This window comes from Rattus norvegicus, chromosome 12 (genome assembly GCF_036323735.1).
Source record: "Rattus norvegicus strain BN/NHsdMcwi chromosome 12, GRCr8, whole genome shotgun sequence".
Classification (NCBI taxonomy): Eukaryota; Metazoa; Chordata; class Mammalia; order Rodentia; family Muridae; genus Rattus; species Rattus norvegicus.
Window position 1 is genome coordinate 38,103,730 of NC_086030.1, and position 15,720 is coordinate 38,119,449.

General features: G+C 51.1%; 1 protein-coding gene across 20 annotated transcripts in view; it reads left to right on the plus strand.

The window, feature by feature from the left end:
* Pitpnm2 (phosphatidylinositol transfer protein, membrane-associated 2) overlaps positions 1-15,720 on the plus strand; it is a 131,648-nt gene that overhangs the window by 95,331 nt on the left and 20,597 nt on the right. For all 20 annotated transcript variants that reach the window (XM_039089445.2, XM_039089453.2, XM_063271306.1 and 17 more), the window contains 4 exons: positions 1,026-1,202; positions 11,186-11,400; positions 12,638-12,759; positions 13,983-14,210. In XM_039089445.2, coding sequence (XP_038945373.1) covers positions 1,125-1,202; positions 11,186-11,400; positions 12,638-12,759; positions 13,983-14,210 — 643 coding nt within the window. In that variant the 5' untranslated portion in view covers positions 1,026-1,124. The remainder of the gene's footprint in view (positions 1-1,025; positions 1,203-11,185; positions 11,401-12,637; positions 12,760-13,982; positions 14,211-15,720) is intronic.

Consider the following 15,720-nt stretch of genomic DNA (forward strand, 5'->3'; position numbering starts at 1 on the left):
AAAAAAAAAGTACTTGCTTTGTCTAGCCTGCGGATCCCACTCTGACCCTAGGCTGGAAGCCTGCAACCTTGCTTGGTGGGCTAGGAAGCCAAGAGAGCAGGTGGTCTGCTGTGAGTGATTGGTTAAGAGCCTGAAGGGGTACCCGGCTGAGACTGCTTGGTGTCTGCAGAGTATGTCTGAGTTCCACGACTCAAATGAAACACTGTGACATACTCGGCATCATTGTACTTACCCTGGTGCAGTGAGGGAATATGCTGGCTCAGAGAGCTCCACAGGTCTGAGTCTGCCTGCTGCTCTAGGCCTCATCTTATGCAGGTTGGACTCTGATTGGTTGAAAGGATCACGTGGATGATAATCGGAATGAATGTGGGAACTTGAGTCTGTGGCACCTATGAGTTTGGGTTAATTGTCCTGTCTTAGGTGAATAAGTCATTTTAGGTTGACCCACTCTGGTTTATTTCTGGGGCTCTCTCTCTAAGTGTTGTGAAGGGTTTCTTGCTATCCTATTGGCAGATCGGGAGTTTCTCAGCCCACTGGAAACTGATGTGTACTGTAGAACCATGGCGACGTTTACATACAGCTTAGTAACCTGAGCTACCCCTTAACCAGCCCCAGGCCACCATGATATCATCCTGTCCAACCCCTCCCCATCTGGGAAGCCTGTGCTCAGCCCCCACTTAACAGTACTCAACCTCTGAGGCAACCGTGACCCTCTACTACCCAGACTGTCGATGGGAGAGTTCACACAGCCTCTCACTTAGTCCTTGGGTAGCTCTTCAAGATTTCTCTGCAAACAAGGAAATGCGGGCCAGAGAGGTAAGGAATTTGCTGCAGGTCACCGTTGGCTTGAGAGGGTTGAGACTAGAATTCTAGCCTCAGGTCTAGACCTTGGCTTTCCTCTGTTAGCACACCCACCAGACTGCAGAAAGTGACTCTCCTGTTCTCTCTCTCCCCTCCCTCCCTCCCTCCCTCCCTCCCTCCCTCCCTCCCTCCCTCCCTCCCTCCCTCTCTCCTTCTCTCTAAAGGGTCTTCAGTGAATTCTGTCATGGTTATTTAAGGAATCTTGCCTAGAAAGTCCCCACAAGCACGAAGTCCCCTGCCGCCCAGAAGGCGTGGACTCCAAGATGATCATAAAGGAATACCGGATTCCCCTGCCAATGACTGTGGAGGAATACCGCATCGCCCAGCTGTACATGATACAGGTGAGTCCGGAGAGGCGGCTGGACCAGGTTAACCTGGAGCAGTCCCAGCCTACACTACTGGGTACTACCTGAGGGCATGAACTACTGTCAGTGTCTGTGAGGGGCTGCACCTCCACTGTGCATCCAACTTCCAAATAGACACCAGGCACACAGACACACCGGGCTTTCATGGGGTCAGATTATCTTGCCACCCGTAACACCAGTGTCCTCTTTACATCTAAACCTACTGCCTCGTAGATCAGCTGATAGCTCAGGGCCGATAGCTGATAGATCAGCGGCTCAGGCCGCTGTCACAGAGCATCCATTGCTTTGGCTTCAGCACCACAGACTCTCCCTCTCTCTCCATGGCTGTTTTGGAAGCCACTCCTAAGATAAAGGCACGGCAGGGTGGGTTTCTGACAGGAACTGCCCTCCTGAGTTTTACGCATTCTCACATTGGGGTTGGGCATGTGACGGCAGTCTTTCTCCTACTTATAAGTACATTCATCCCGTCATGGAGGACCTACTCCCATGATGCCATATAAATCCAAGTCATTCCCAAGTACACAGCCTCCGTAGGTTATCTCACTGGGAGGTAGGTTTCAGTGTAGGAACTGGAGGAGACACAGTTAGCCTCAAAACCTCATTTAAGACGGGGGATATGAGGCAAGAGAGGCTGATAGATTGTATGGGAGCACACAGCCTAGCTCCTGACTCCCACTGTCTGACAGAATTATGGGATATAGCACCAGTTTAGTCTTACCCACTGCAAAGAAACACCCGTACATTCTCTCCTCCATGCCTGATGCACTGAGAACACATATCCCAAGCCGCACTGTTCGTTCCAGATGCTTCTCACCCAAACGTCAGACCTGTTCACTGCCCACATTGCCGGGGTAACTGACTGGAGTCCTTGCTCTCCGGAACTTTCCATCCCAGCCTTACAGCTATCCTTCTCCCTCACCAACCCTAGAGATTTTCCTCCCTCCCTAGGGCCCAGAGCCCCCACACCAATTATAAGCCATCTCTTGGCTTGGTTCTAGCTCTTCTGGATATAATGGAGCCTCTGTTCCTGTTGTCCACTGGGACCTCTGTCTGATTGGCTTCTCTGTATCAACCACTAGTCATTGCATCATCCCGAACCCTCAGTATGTAAGGCCAGGGGCAGGTACAGCTGTCAGAGCTTCCACCCCCTGTGTTTCTAGACAAGGTTTCTCTGTGTAACAGCTCTGGCTGTCCCGAAACTCACTCAGTAAACCAGGCTGACCTCAAAGTCACAGAGATTCACCTGCCTCTGCCTCCCATGTGCTGGGATTAAGAGCAGTGCGCCACCATTCCCAGCTCTCCCCTTTTCTGATGGCTCGCACCTTCACCAAGGGACCCAGAACCTGTCTAAGGAGCTTGGAGCAGCTAGAGTTTAGCCAGCTCCCACAGGAGAGGTTTGGCTGGGAAATGAGCAGGAAGTACCCCCAGCCTCTCTGGGGGACTGTTTGCTCTGAGTTGCTTCAGAAGCGCCACTCAATTCCCTCTTGAACCACTTACCCCTTAATTATTTCTAGAGAGCAGGAGAGAGATAGCTTAAATCAGGCCCTAGCCCTGAGCACTCTAGAAATAACTCAGTCTGTTCAAGGACCAGACTCATCTGCTGAGGCAGCCGTGTGTCTGCGGCTTCTCGCTTCCCTCTCCAGCCGTGGCCCACGGTCTCGGCGATGCAGCCCCAGTGGCTTCCCGAGTTGGGCGTTCTGGGTTCTGCAGCATGACCTCCAGCCACTGGAGTGCCCCAGAGTGCTTCTCAAGTGCGGAGTCACTGTTACTGGGCAGCTCCAAATGCCTGCCATTTCCCAGCATCTGTCCTTGTGTTTCCAGTCAATTGAATTGCGAAGTGACCCACGGCATCTGTATCCAATGGACCACACGGTCCATTGGGTAATTTATACTTTCGATGACTCTGATAGCTGAGACTGTAGTAAGTAGGAGTGTCTCCTACTTCACGTGTGTCTACCCTGCCATAGTGCCCCCCTCTGCCGTGAGCCTCCAGAGTCTTTCCCTGTACCCCATCCAGTGAGCAAGTGTGTGTGTGTGCAAAAGACAGAATGATGAGCAGCCAGATGTTGCTGCAAGAGGAGTTTCCAAGTCAAGTGCTAGCAAGGCTGAGAAGCTTAGCTAGCACATACATGGATGGATGGATTCACATGTGCGCAAATATGTACACATCCATCTACATAACATGCCAAGTCCCACTCCAGTCCCCATCAGCTCGAAAGGCCCACAGAGGTACGATGAGCTGGAAGCTTTCGTGGCCAGGATAGCCCCTTTAAAACTGGGTTCTCTGTGAAAGGACCCCCACACTCTGCCCAAATAACTAAGGTCGTCTTCCAAGCTTTCCTCTCGGGCCACCATGGCAGGAAGGCAAGGCGTGTTGGGTCTCTGAGTAGCAAAGGCTACTGTTTTAAACGGAAAGACCATGATTGCACCGTGATATAAGGGACTCCAGTATATCAGTTTCCTAGATGCTGAGCTGTGGTCTGCCTCCAGACAGTAGCATAGCTAACTTCCTCTATGGGTGGAAGTGTAGGCTTTCCCAGCTGAAACCTGGCTTGAGTTCTGGATCTAGGAAACAAGTGAGCCTTCCCGGGTAGTAATTACTACTTGTTTGTTTGTCTTGTTTGTTTGTCTGTGGTTTTGTTTCTCAAGACAGGGTTTCTCTGTGTAGCCCTGGCTGTCCTGGAGCTCACTCTGTAGAGCAGGCTGGTCTCCAACTTAGAGATTCTCCTGTTTCTGCCTCCTGAGTGCTAGGATTAAAGCCATGCACCACCATGCTTGGCCTCTCAATTTCTTACATAAGCTACTTTCTTAAATGGCGGTGCCCTGGAAGGTCTCTCAAAAGAGACTTCCTTGTTTATAGATGGGAAAATTGAGCCAAATTTGGAACTTAGCTCCCCCACCTCCCAAGAGGACTGTCTGCTCCTAGAAGGCTTTGGGCTTCTGATGGGGTCAGGAGGAATCAACTATCAGTCTCAGATATGAGGGAGCCCAGAGTGCAGGGAGACTGAACGGGGAGGGAACACCTGAGGAGGCCTACTTTGCCCCACCCCTTCTCCTAGATGGTCCTTGTTGAAGTGGAGTGAGCTGTGGCCAACAGGCCTAAGGGCAGAACAAGTGTTTCGGCAATAGGCCAGCTGAGGCAATCCAAATGTGGGGGATGGAACCTGGGTGCTTATGTGCTGCCTGTTCCTAAGACACCCACTCACAGCCAGATTTCTATCTCTGGAGGCCCTGCTCATCTCATGTGACCAGTAGATCATTTCTAGCCCAGCATTCTCTGCTGCTACAGGGCCTATGAGCGCCCCTCTCCTAGCTCCTGCCCCTGTTGGCTTCTCTGCTCACTCCCTCTGCTTCTGCTGTGGTCTTTGTCTTCTGTGCCTCAGATCCCAGAATTCCTAGGGGCCTTTGCCTCTGCAGGGTGAATATATGTCACAGTCACAGGCTGTACCTGAATGTGTGCACAGCTCACCGCGTGCCCATTGTACCACAGTAACACGGTGTTCTGTCCCCGCCTGTACGAAAACTATTTCAGGGAAGACTGTAGATGTACCAAATGAAGCCAGGCAGGAGTGGTGAAGGCCGAGACGGGGAGACAGGTGTAGGTACACCCCAGGTAGATGCTGCAAGAGTCAGTGTGTTCCACAGCTACGTTTCCACGGAGACAATAGCAGGGAGGTTCATCTGGCAGCAGCTGGAGCAGGCTGTGGAAAAGACAAAGCTAGCAAGTCAGAGCCATTCCTCTGCCTGAGGGAGTCTGTACGAGTGGTGTGAAGGCCAGTGATAATCCACTGTCTGCTGTCCTCTAGAGGGTGCTCAGCAAGACCTTTTGGTCCTGGGGATGGGCAGAGGCGTTGCCCGGTCAGTACCCTGGACAGTTCTGAGAGCGCCGCTGGAGAGGAGTTTCTTTCTCTTTTTGCAGCTTTCCTTGTTCTGCGGTCCCATGGAGGTTGAAGGCTGTTTGCTGACTTGACTGACCGAGGCTCCAAGGGTGGGCAGCACTCCATACTGCTTAGGAATGGTCTGTGGGTAGAGCACAGAGAGCCTGTTTGTCTGGTCTGGCTAAGCCACAGCTATGTGAGGAATGTTGCCCCTTCACTCCTGTGGTCAGTGAGATGTAGGGGTCAGGCTGTGGAGGGCGGCTTAAGTGGAGGACACCGCCTTCAGAGTCCTGGTGATTGTGCACTAGACCCCATTGATTATGGGTTCATCGGCCAGCCTTTCTCCATCTAGTCTGTTATGTACCCTCGTGCTAGATGGGGTTGCCGCATAGGCTTCAGACCCCAATGCCCACAAGTCTCCGTTCCCATCTCCCTGAGGGACTGCATCCATCCGTAGCCCTCACCTGGTGATGTCAGCAGCTTGGATACCCTATGCCTGAAGTACATCACCAGCTTTAGCACCCATGATGACCTGCAAAGCTGGTAATGTTCTTCCTCTTCCCAAACGAGGCTGCTCAGAGATGTCAGAGCTTGTCCAAGGGAGAACAGCTGACCCTAGGAAGCCGGGGTTTGTCTGAAGATGTAAATGGCTGCCCTTCTGCACATGGAGCATTTGGAGTCTCCCTGTCTGCCACATCTCTTCCTTCTTAGAAGTCATGGTTTCAGGGATTGGGGCAGGATGCTCTTCACCTCCTTGTCCCTTGAGTCACCCCTCCTGGACTCAAATACTCATATAACCTGAGGGCACACTATAGATGGTAGTCTGCCCATAAAGTCACTGCTGCTGGGGAAAGGCCTGTGTGGTTGTGCAGGAGACACAGGGACCACTGGAGGAGTCAAGGGACTTTCCCGTTAGGCAGGGGAGGGACCAACAGTTGGTGCTGTCTCTCTGACAGGCTGAAGGCTAACCACAGGAGGTCATGAAGATAAGTACATAGCGGAATGACCAACACCCCCAGTTCATACTTACGTACAACCTCAGGAGTGTGACCTCATCTAGACGCCAGTGTGTGTGTGTGTGTGTGTGTGTGTGTGTGGAATTCACTCTTGACAGTTAAGACTCCTGAGATTTAGGACCTGCCTCGGCTGACTAACTCTGTCCCTATGAGAAGAGGAAGGAACAGAACATTCAATGAGGCTTTCTTCCCAGAGTGGCTCTAGCTCGTCCACCACAGAGCTCGACATATTTTCCCATATTTTGAATATGTTGAGAGTGAACATGGCTAGTGTGAGGAATGGCTACACCATGTCTGTCTCCATTAGCCACGGTGAGAGAGCTGGTTTCTGTTTTCCTCCTTTCCCATTGCTTATCTTTGTAGCCATCCCAGTTGGGTTCAAGGCGCTCTCACTGTTTGGGTTTGTGTTCCCCGTTTGCGTTGTTGGACATCCTTCAGGCGCTCAGTGGCCACTGTGTGTCGTCTGTGGAGGCATGACTGTTCTGATCTCTGGACCATTTGCCAATGTGTTATCTGTATGTTGTTGAGTTCTAGGCATTCTCTTAGATCCAAATTCCTGGCATCAGAGATTATTGACGGTTTTTCTCTTTCATTTCCTAACTTCTCTCTCTCTCTCTCTCTCTCTCTCTCTCTCTCTCTCTCTTTCTCTCTTTCTCTCTCTTTCTTTCTTTCCTTCTTTCTTTCTTTAGAGCGTGTTACTTTCGTTCAGTCCCGTTTATCTGGCTTTTTTGTTGTTGCTGTCATTTGTCTTTTTCCCAGTTTCCTGCTGAAGGACTATATTTCCAGCCTCCCCTGTGGGCTATGGAAGTCATTTCTGCCCAGTCCTGCCTCTGTAAGGGAACACATCCCCTCCGTCTTCCCCCGTAGGCATTTTGGCCATCCGCACATGATGTGGGCAACAAGGCGCCCCCTTGCCCGGCCTAAGGTCAGACCACGCCTCCCCTTCCCTTTCCAGCTAAGATTGTTTGAAAAACAATCTTAACAGGTTTAGTGTCACATTTATAAACCGTTGTCTAATCCAATGGTCATAAAAACTTATTCCTGCTGAGAGTTTTAGCTCTTACATCAGGGAATGTGTTTTTAACGAGCTGTCAACGGCAGCCAGCAGGAGAGTCCTGGCCATGAGGGAGTGTGTGGTCCTGTGCGGTGCCAAAACCTTACTGCCCCCTCAGCTTCTCTGTCACTCTGGCTGAGTGGGACGGATGGCACTGGATTCCTGTTCCTCAGCTCCTCCATGCATGACAAAGGGAATGTCCTCCCAGGAAGTCTTTGTCCATCTGCCCCCAGCCCCAGTAGTTTTCTCTGTAGACAGATTCTCACTGTGTGGTCCAAGCTGTCCTCAAAACACGAGGCAGTCCCAAATGCCGAGAGTACAGGTGTAAGACACCACATCCACCCACAGGCCGCTCTGAGAACGCCGTCCTTCTGTCTTGCCCAGAAGAGCACTGAATCCACGCACTCTTGGCTCACACGTGTGCACATTCATGGACATCCTGACCAGCAGCCTCAGTTGCATAGGCCCAGTAATGGGTCACAGTCCTCAGCTCCCTAGTCAGATGCTGATTCCCTGGACACGTAAGTCCACTCCAGCATCACTCCTAGGTGTCGCTCCAGACAGCCTCTTCCGTGGGCCTCTCTGAAGTAAATCAGATATAACACAGCTTTGCTCACTTGGGAGACTAACCTGGGTGGTTCAAAGCAGGGCTTCCGTGGTCCAGATGGTTCTGAAGAGCTCAGGCAACCATCTGGAGGAGACAGCTAGGCACATGTGCATCCGTGTTATACATGTGGCATCCACCAACACCACTTGAGGCATGGCTGCCTCCCTTTTGCAAACCAGCAGCCTGGGACCAGGCCCACCCAGCAGGAGGGGATGCTTGTGCAGTTTCTGAGATCCAAGCTATCTGCAGCTTTGTCCTCTGTCTCCACACTGGCCCAGAGGCCTTGGGTGAGCCGCCCTCAGTACCCCATGCCTCAGTTTCCTCACGTGCAGAATGGAGTGCCCCATTCTACCATTTGAGGAGAGGTGTAGACCGAGATAGGATACAGAAGGCGTCTACTCAGGCTTGGCCTTCCCTCTCTGTTCCTCCTCTCTCCAGCTCTTTCCTTGCTCCCAGCATGGACACCTCAGCCCCAGCGTTTTTTCCATGGGTGGGCCTATCTGATCCTTACAGGTCCGAGCCCAGCTCTTCTGTGCCCCATCTCCTCACCACTATCTGTCAACACCAATGCTAAGCTGAAGCATCTGGGCCCTCCTCACCAGTGTCCCCAGGCCTCCAGGCATGGGAACGAACAGTTATCTGAGCCTGTGCCCTCACTCCTTTCTCAGAAACAAACCAGAGAGGATGTCTGGACTCCAGAGCCTTACAGACCACACTCCCCACTACTCCAAGCTAGACTTCACTGACTTCCCGAGGCAGACAGGGACAGTGACTGTTCTCTGAGACATTTCCTTTGCAGTACGACTCTGAAGTAGACTTCTCACTGGTTTGGCTATTTCTGGGTCTCTTTTCACTTTAAAAACTGCATTTCTTTGGACCAGGCCTGGTGGCACATACCTTTAATCCCAGCACTTGAAAGGCAGAGGCAAGCTGATCTGTGTGAGTTCAAGGCCAGCCTGGTCTACATAGAGTCTCTATCAAAAACAAAACGAACAAACAAACAAAATAACCATTGTTTTCCCTTATTTGGCGGGGTGGTGGGTGAGGGTGTGTATTCCATGACACACGTGTGGAGGTCAGAGGGCAACTTTCAGGAGTCTGTTTTCCCTTCTAGCATGTGGGTTCTAGAGATTGGACTCAGGTTGTCAGGCTTGGTGGCAGGTACCCTACCCACTGAGCCATCATTGTTCTTTTGTTGGTGAGTGTTTTCAGGGGGAGTGTGTGTGTGTGTGTGTGTGTGTGTGTGTGTGTGTGTGTGTGTATGTATGTAATGTCCCAGGCTGAACAGGAATTCATAATCCCCCTGCCTCTGCTGGAATTCCAAGTGTGAGCCCAACTCTTCACTTTTCAAATTTCAGTTTGACAGTTATACATGTGCATAGTGGACTTTATCCTGCTACACTGTTTCCAATCTGCTCCATCCCTCTGAGACCCTTCTTTGTCTCTAGAAGGCCCCTCCCATTTTCATGTCTTTTGTGTGGGTGTGGCCCAGTGAGTTTAATCAGGGTTACTGGAATGAGCATGGGTGGGAAATTACTTCCTGGAGCGTGGGCTACTTATCAGTGGCTACACCATTGAAGACAGTGACAGCCTCTCCCCAGGCTGCCATTAACTCCCAACGTCTCTCCTGCGTCCTTCCCCCAGTCCTGTACAGCTTTTCACAGTCATTTGGCCACACTGAGTTCATGAACACAGTGACCCGAAGACAGCTTTGTGGGGCTCACCCCCGCCCCATCCTCAGACTCTTTCTGTCCACAATTCCACAGTGTTCCTTGGGCCTTGGATGGGGTGACATATGTGTCCCATTTTTGGGCCAAGCACTCCAGCCCTCATTCATTACCTTTCATTAAACATTCTGCAAGTACAGGAAGTCCATAAGCCATAGCATCACTGTGTGGGCTCCCATCAAGTGAATAAGTTCTTGTGAGCAGTGCCCAGTCTGGAAACAGAACATTCTTGGGGCCCAGCAAACCTAGTTGTGTGTCCCAAGGACTCCTGCAGTCCTGAGCAAAGTCTCTTAACATGCAGAAGCCAGAGGCCTGTTCTACTGTTTGCTACCTTATTACTGTGAGACAGGTTCTCTCACTGAACTTGTCTCTGCCGTTCACTGTGCTGGGGTTATGGGCAAGCATGCAGCCAGCCACACATGGCTTTGCATGGCTTCCAGGGTTCCGAACCCAGGTCCTCATGTTTGCACCGCAAGCACTCTTACCCGCTGAGCCATCTACCCCGTCCAGTGTATGCCCTTTCTTCACCTGGCGGTCAGAGGGATGGCTTCCACCTTCTGGCTACTGTGAATAATGAGGCACTTAAGTATAAGGTTTTGTGTGATACTGGGAGGTGTGGGTCTCCAGCTTGCTCTAGGTTTGTTTGCTTGAGCTGTGGGGTCTCCTGTAATAACATAGGAATTTTAACATCCATTTGCTCCTACAAAAAAAAAAAAAAGAGCCACTAGATCTTTGCTGGAGATTGTAGGGGTCCTGCAGGCTTCGTGGGGATTATTGTTGTTTCAAAAGTATTGTGTCCTAACCTATGAAGGTTGCTTTTCCAGGTTTTAGGTCTTTAACTTCTTTTGGCTTCATGGTCTTCCGTGTACAAGCTGCTCCCTTCTCTGTTTAAACGTATTCCTGTCTGTTATTGCAAATGCCGTAGGAAATGGAACCATTTTCCTTTTTGTGTTCTTTGGCTTTGTGTTCTGAACCATTGCAGAGCTCATTTAATTAAGCCTACGAGACTTAAGGAAAGTTCCTTAGACCTCTCTATATAAAGATGACATCCTCGACAAACTGAGAGGGTTTACTTTTTCACTTTTTCTTTTCCAGTTTGGATGCCTCTTATTATTATTCTTCCTCATTATTGTGGCTGGAACAAACCGTACAAAACCCAGTAGAAGCAGGAAAGCAGGCATCCAGCACTGGTGCGATGGCAAATACTTGTAATCCCAGTTGGAGGCTGAGTCAGGAGAAATGCAAATCTCGGGCTACATAGAATGACCTTGTCCCAGAAGGAAAGCCAGAAAGAAGAGGCCGGATGGGGCAGCACTTACCTTTAATCCTAGCACTCAGGAGGGCAGATCCAGTCTACATAGGAAGTTCAGGTCAGCCAGAGCCCCTGTCTCAAAGATAAGTGTGTATCTTGGCACTCATCCTGGGGTAGGTAGGAGTCAGAATAGATGATTTATGCTTTTTAATACTTGGACCTTAAAGAGGAAATCCAGGACTCATTTCACTATCAGGAGGTTTGGGGTCACAGAGCCACAGTGTAGATTTAGGAGACAGGGATACCCCAAAGTGACACAGAAGGAGCCAGCCTCAAGGCCAAAGATCTTTCCTGTCCCCAGTCCTCCGAGCCCCTCCACCTATGCAAAGTACTTTGTCTGAACATCAACATGCTTTCCCCTACAGAAGAAGAGCCGGAACGAGACCTATGGACAAGGCAGCGGAGTGGAGATCCTGGAGAACCGACCCTACACAGATGGTCCTGGGGGCTCCGGGCAGTACACCCACAAGGTGTATCATGTGGGCATGCACATTCCTGGCTGGTTTCGCTCCATCTTGCCCAAAGCAGCCTTGCGGGTGGTGGAGGAGTCCTGGAACGCCTACCCCTACACCCGAACAAGGTGCGTGTGTCTGCCTCAACCCTCCTCAGCACGCCGTCTGCTAGAGGAACTCCGCAGCATGCATCCAGGAGTTCTCCTGACAGGTTCAACTTCTGCTCCCATGAAAGTATCAAACCATATCTCACGTGTGTCCCCTAATGGTTCAGTTGGTCACAGGTAGGAAAGGGAAGGATGTCCCTGGATGCCTGCCCCCCCCCCCCAGAAATGCCAATGGATGTCATACAGGCAGGAAAGTTCAGGGAGTTAACATTCACTAAGTTCCCACAGACAGAGGCAGCCTGCTGTGAAGAAGTTTGAACCGGAGGTAGACCAGATGGTCCAAGATCTCCCACCTCTGGGACACTCAGCTGTTGCAGCAGTGTTTAATGCATCCCATATCGAGCAGGACTGTTCTCAGAACTCCAGCGGAAGCTCTTCACTTTTTGCCTCTCAGTGCCAGCTCACATTAACCAAGGACACTCCCCTCTAGCCTCCCAGGGCTTCCTCCCCACAGACCGCCACACCTGGGGAGTGCGGGGAGCTAGTTTAGGATTTCAGAGAGCTCCTTTCCATCCCAGAGAGAAGCTGTTCTATTGTCAGAGAGGGCTTCTTGCAGGTGTCTGTGCCAGGAGTGTCTGGCGGATCCGCTGACTCTATAGCACACCGCCATTGTAGCGGTGTATGCATTCCCACCAAACCATACTCATGCGGATGCCATAGGTGGGGCTTCTAGGAGCTGCCAAGGAAGTTCATCAGATCTCATCCCTGTCTCTCTCTCCCTGAAGCTCTCTTGGCCTTTCCCACAACAAGATGGTAATACAGGAAATAGGTTTCACTGTCACATCTTAGTCAACCCCTGCCCCATTCTTATTGACGTTTCTACTGCTGTGAAGAGACATCATGACCAAGGAAACTTAGAGAAGAGAGACTTTATTGGGGCTTTCAGTTTCAGAGGATGAGTTCATGACCGTCATGGCAGGGAGCATGCAACGAGAGAGAGAGAGCACTAACCGGGGATGGTGTGGGCTTTGGAAACCTCAAAGCCCACCTTCAGTGCCACACCTCTGCCAACAAGGCCACACCTCCGAATCCTTCCCAAACAGCTCCATCAACTAGGGAATAAGAACTCAGATATGTGTGGGGGCCATTCTCAATTCAACCACCTGGTCACCTTGATGGTTTCCAATGTAGTCCGACAGGCTGGTAACTAGTCATAGTCCCTCCAGGGTGCAGGCCCAATGGATGTTCTTTCTCTCAGGTTCACCTGCCCCTTTGTGGAGAAGTTCTCCATTGACATTGAAACCTTTTATAAGACAGACACTGGGGAAAACAATAATGTGTTCAACCTGTCTCCTGTGGAAAAGAACCAGCTGATAACAGGTGAGCATGAAGGCTGAAGTCCACCAGGCAGCACTCCCACCCCCAGGCCACTCTGGCTATGGCCCTCCGATGTTGCCTGATCTCATCCTGAGAGTACATTGGGTTCTCAGCTGGGGGTGCAGGGCAGAGTGAAGCAGGACAGAGTTCCATGCCCTCGATGTGCATGCCAAGTCTGTCAGTTTTTTCCTCCCTGTAAGTGTACACCTGCACTCTTGGGGTGCTGCCTGGCTTAAAGCTATTTGAGAATGCCATGTGTGGGCTGGCCCGTATTGTATTGTCTGTGCCTGGAGTGACCTGTGGCCTTTGCTGCCTTGCTTCCTGGCCAATGTTACTGTGCAGAAGGCTGACTGCATTGTTACAATGTTGTTGTTGTTGTTTAGACAGTGTCTCACTACAAAGATCTGACTGCCTCTGCCTCCCCAGTGCTAGGATTAAAGGTATATACCACCATATCCATCCAGCTAAATCTTTTTAAAGAGAATTCAGAGATGGAGATTTTCATGTGAACTTTGCCAGTTTCTTAAACATTGGTTTAATGGACTTAGGCCTGTCGAACAGAACACACCTGAGGGCCTAACATGGCTCTGCAGCCTCCTCTGTGGGGTCATCTCTGGGCACAGAGTAGTGTGGTGGCCTAGCCTGGAGAGAAGGAACTGTTACCTCCAGATTCTCTGTCACTTCCACCACAGTCCCTGTCCCCAGCAGGCATCTGGTGGTCCCTGAGATCCCACTGCAGTTGAGCACCAGTGCTACATGGCTGTCTGGGCCTCTCAGTGTCAAAATGCTACCCCACTCTGGAAAGATTCCAACACCCTGTGTACCTTCCCTACCCCACTGTTCTTCATGGAAACCCTCTTCCTGTTGGTTCACTGGCCCCACTTAATTGCACACATAGACCATGATTTGTCAAGCTGACTACATAAAGAGCTACAAGAACCAGCCCAGGTAGTATGGGCTGAGATGGAAGGATCACAAGTTCAAAGCCTGCCTGGTCAACTTAGTGTATGACTCTGTCTCAACATAGAAAATACAATAGGGTTAGTGATGAAGCTCAATGATAGCATGAGTGAGGCACCAGGTCCAATCCCCAGTCACACACACACACATAGCATCACATACGATGAGCCTTGGGCCCTGTAAGGACTTAGAGTAGAGGAGTAGAGGATCTGGAGAGGGTGGATAGAAGTCAGGCAGACGTGACCACTTGCAGGGTGTCCCCATAGACATCATCGACATCGTCAAGGATCCTGTGACCCCCAGTGAGTACAAGACAGAAGAAGACCCCAAGCTCTTCCAGTCGATCAAGACTCGCCGGGGACCTCTCTCTGAAAACTGGATTCAGGAGTACAAGAAGCGGCTCCTCCCCATCATGTGCGCCTACAAGCTCTGTAAGGTGGAGTTCCGGTACTGGGGCATGCAGTCCAAGATCGAGAGGTTTATCCATGACACAGGTGGGTGCGCAGGGCCGAGGCGTGCCCACCCGCCTGCCTCCGTTCTCCATGTGCCGTGACCGTGTTCTTACAGTTTACTACTAAGAGATGACCCCGTATTAAGTCAGGGTTTCCTAGAGAAACAGAGCTGATGGGTGAGAGAATGGATGGATGGATGGATGGATGGATGGATGGATGGATGGATGAATGAATGAATGAATGAATGAATGAATGAATATAAACAGGACTTGTTAGAATAGTATAAAGGATGTGGTCCAAGAGTCCGAACGACGACTGTCTCCTGATGAGAGGTCCAAGAGTCTAGCAGTTATTCAGGCGAGAGGCTGCATCTCTCACCCGGTCTCCAGTCCTGACAAGTAAGCTCTAATACCAATGAAGACCTGGACTGGCGGGTGAGAGAGAGGGCCAGCAGGGAAAGAGCAAAAGCTTTTCTCTTCCATGCTCTTTATTTAAGCTGCCACCAGAAGGTAGGACTCCAATTTAGGGTGGGTTTTTACCACCTTCAATGGCCCAATCAAGGAAAAGTTCTCAGGACTGCACAGCTGCAAGCTTTACGAGCTGACAAGCTTTATGAGCTGACAAGCAAGAACGCCTGTGCCCATCCCCCCTTCTCCACTGTCTCGGCCACCCAGGCCCAGTGTGCAGATGCCTTGTCCCTTCCCAGACATTCGTGACTTGGCTGGTATATCATAGTGTAGCCAGAAGCCTCTGCAGTCATCCCCCACCCCTTCTGCCATTGGGGCCTCTGGATCTCAGGGATTTCTTTCCTCTACCTGAGGGGGCCATAGCTCTGCCTCTTTATAAGCTGGAAAGTCCAGATGGCAGAGCGGCTCAGATAAAGCGCCCTTCACACCCACATGCCCTTCCCAGAGCCAGTGTCTAAGGAGCAGGCAGGCTAGCATGCCTGGGGGTTCCCAGCCAGGGAATGCTGCCCGAGACTCTCCTTTCCCCTTTGGAGCGCTAGACTCATGACTTCACAGAAGCACCCAGGCAGTCACCACGAGACACCACAAACCAGGGAGACTTACTCTAGGCATGAATAGAGCCACACCATTGAGAACATGCTCTATTCTCATCATGTTGACTCGTGATCACCCATGATGGGGGCACCTTGTTTATAGAGGATGAAATGAATCCCCCCCCCACGTAGACTGGACCCAGAATAGACATCCCTCAACTGGCATTGGAGGTGGCATTAGATAACCCCACACAGTGTGGATTCTAGAGATTGTGGAAGCCGTTTGTGCTGTCAGCAAAGTGCTGGGCTCTGAGGAGGGGCCTCCCACTTGAAAAGGCCGAAACGATGCGTGTACAACAGCTTTGACAGTGAGGGACAGTTTCTCCAGCTCCTGCCTTAAGGCAACATCACAGATACATTATCTCCTGCTCCCTTCCCGCTTCTGCAGGGCCCGTGAGAGTTCAGCAGAGGTGGCAGGAGGCATTTGAGATAATCCCTGCAGTCCGCCCAACCTCATGTTAGCTGAGACGGACCCAAAAAACCCTCCCTACT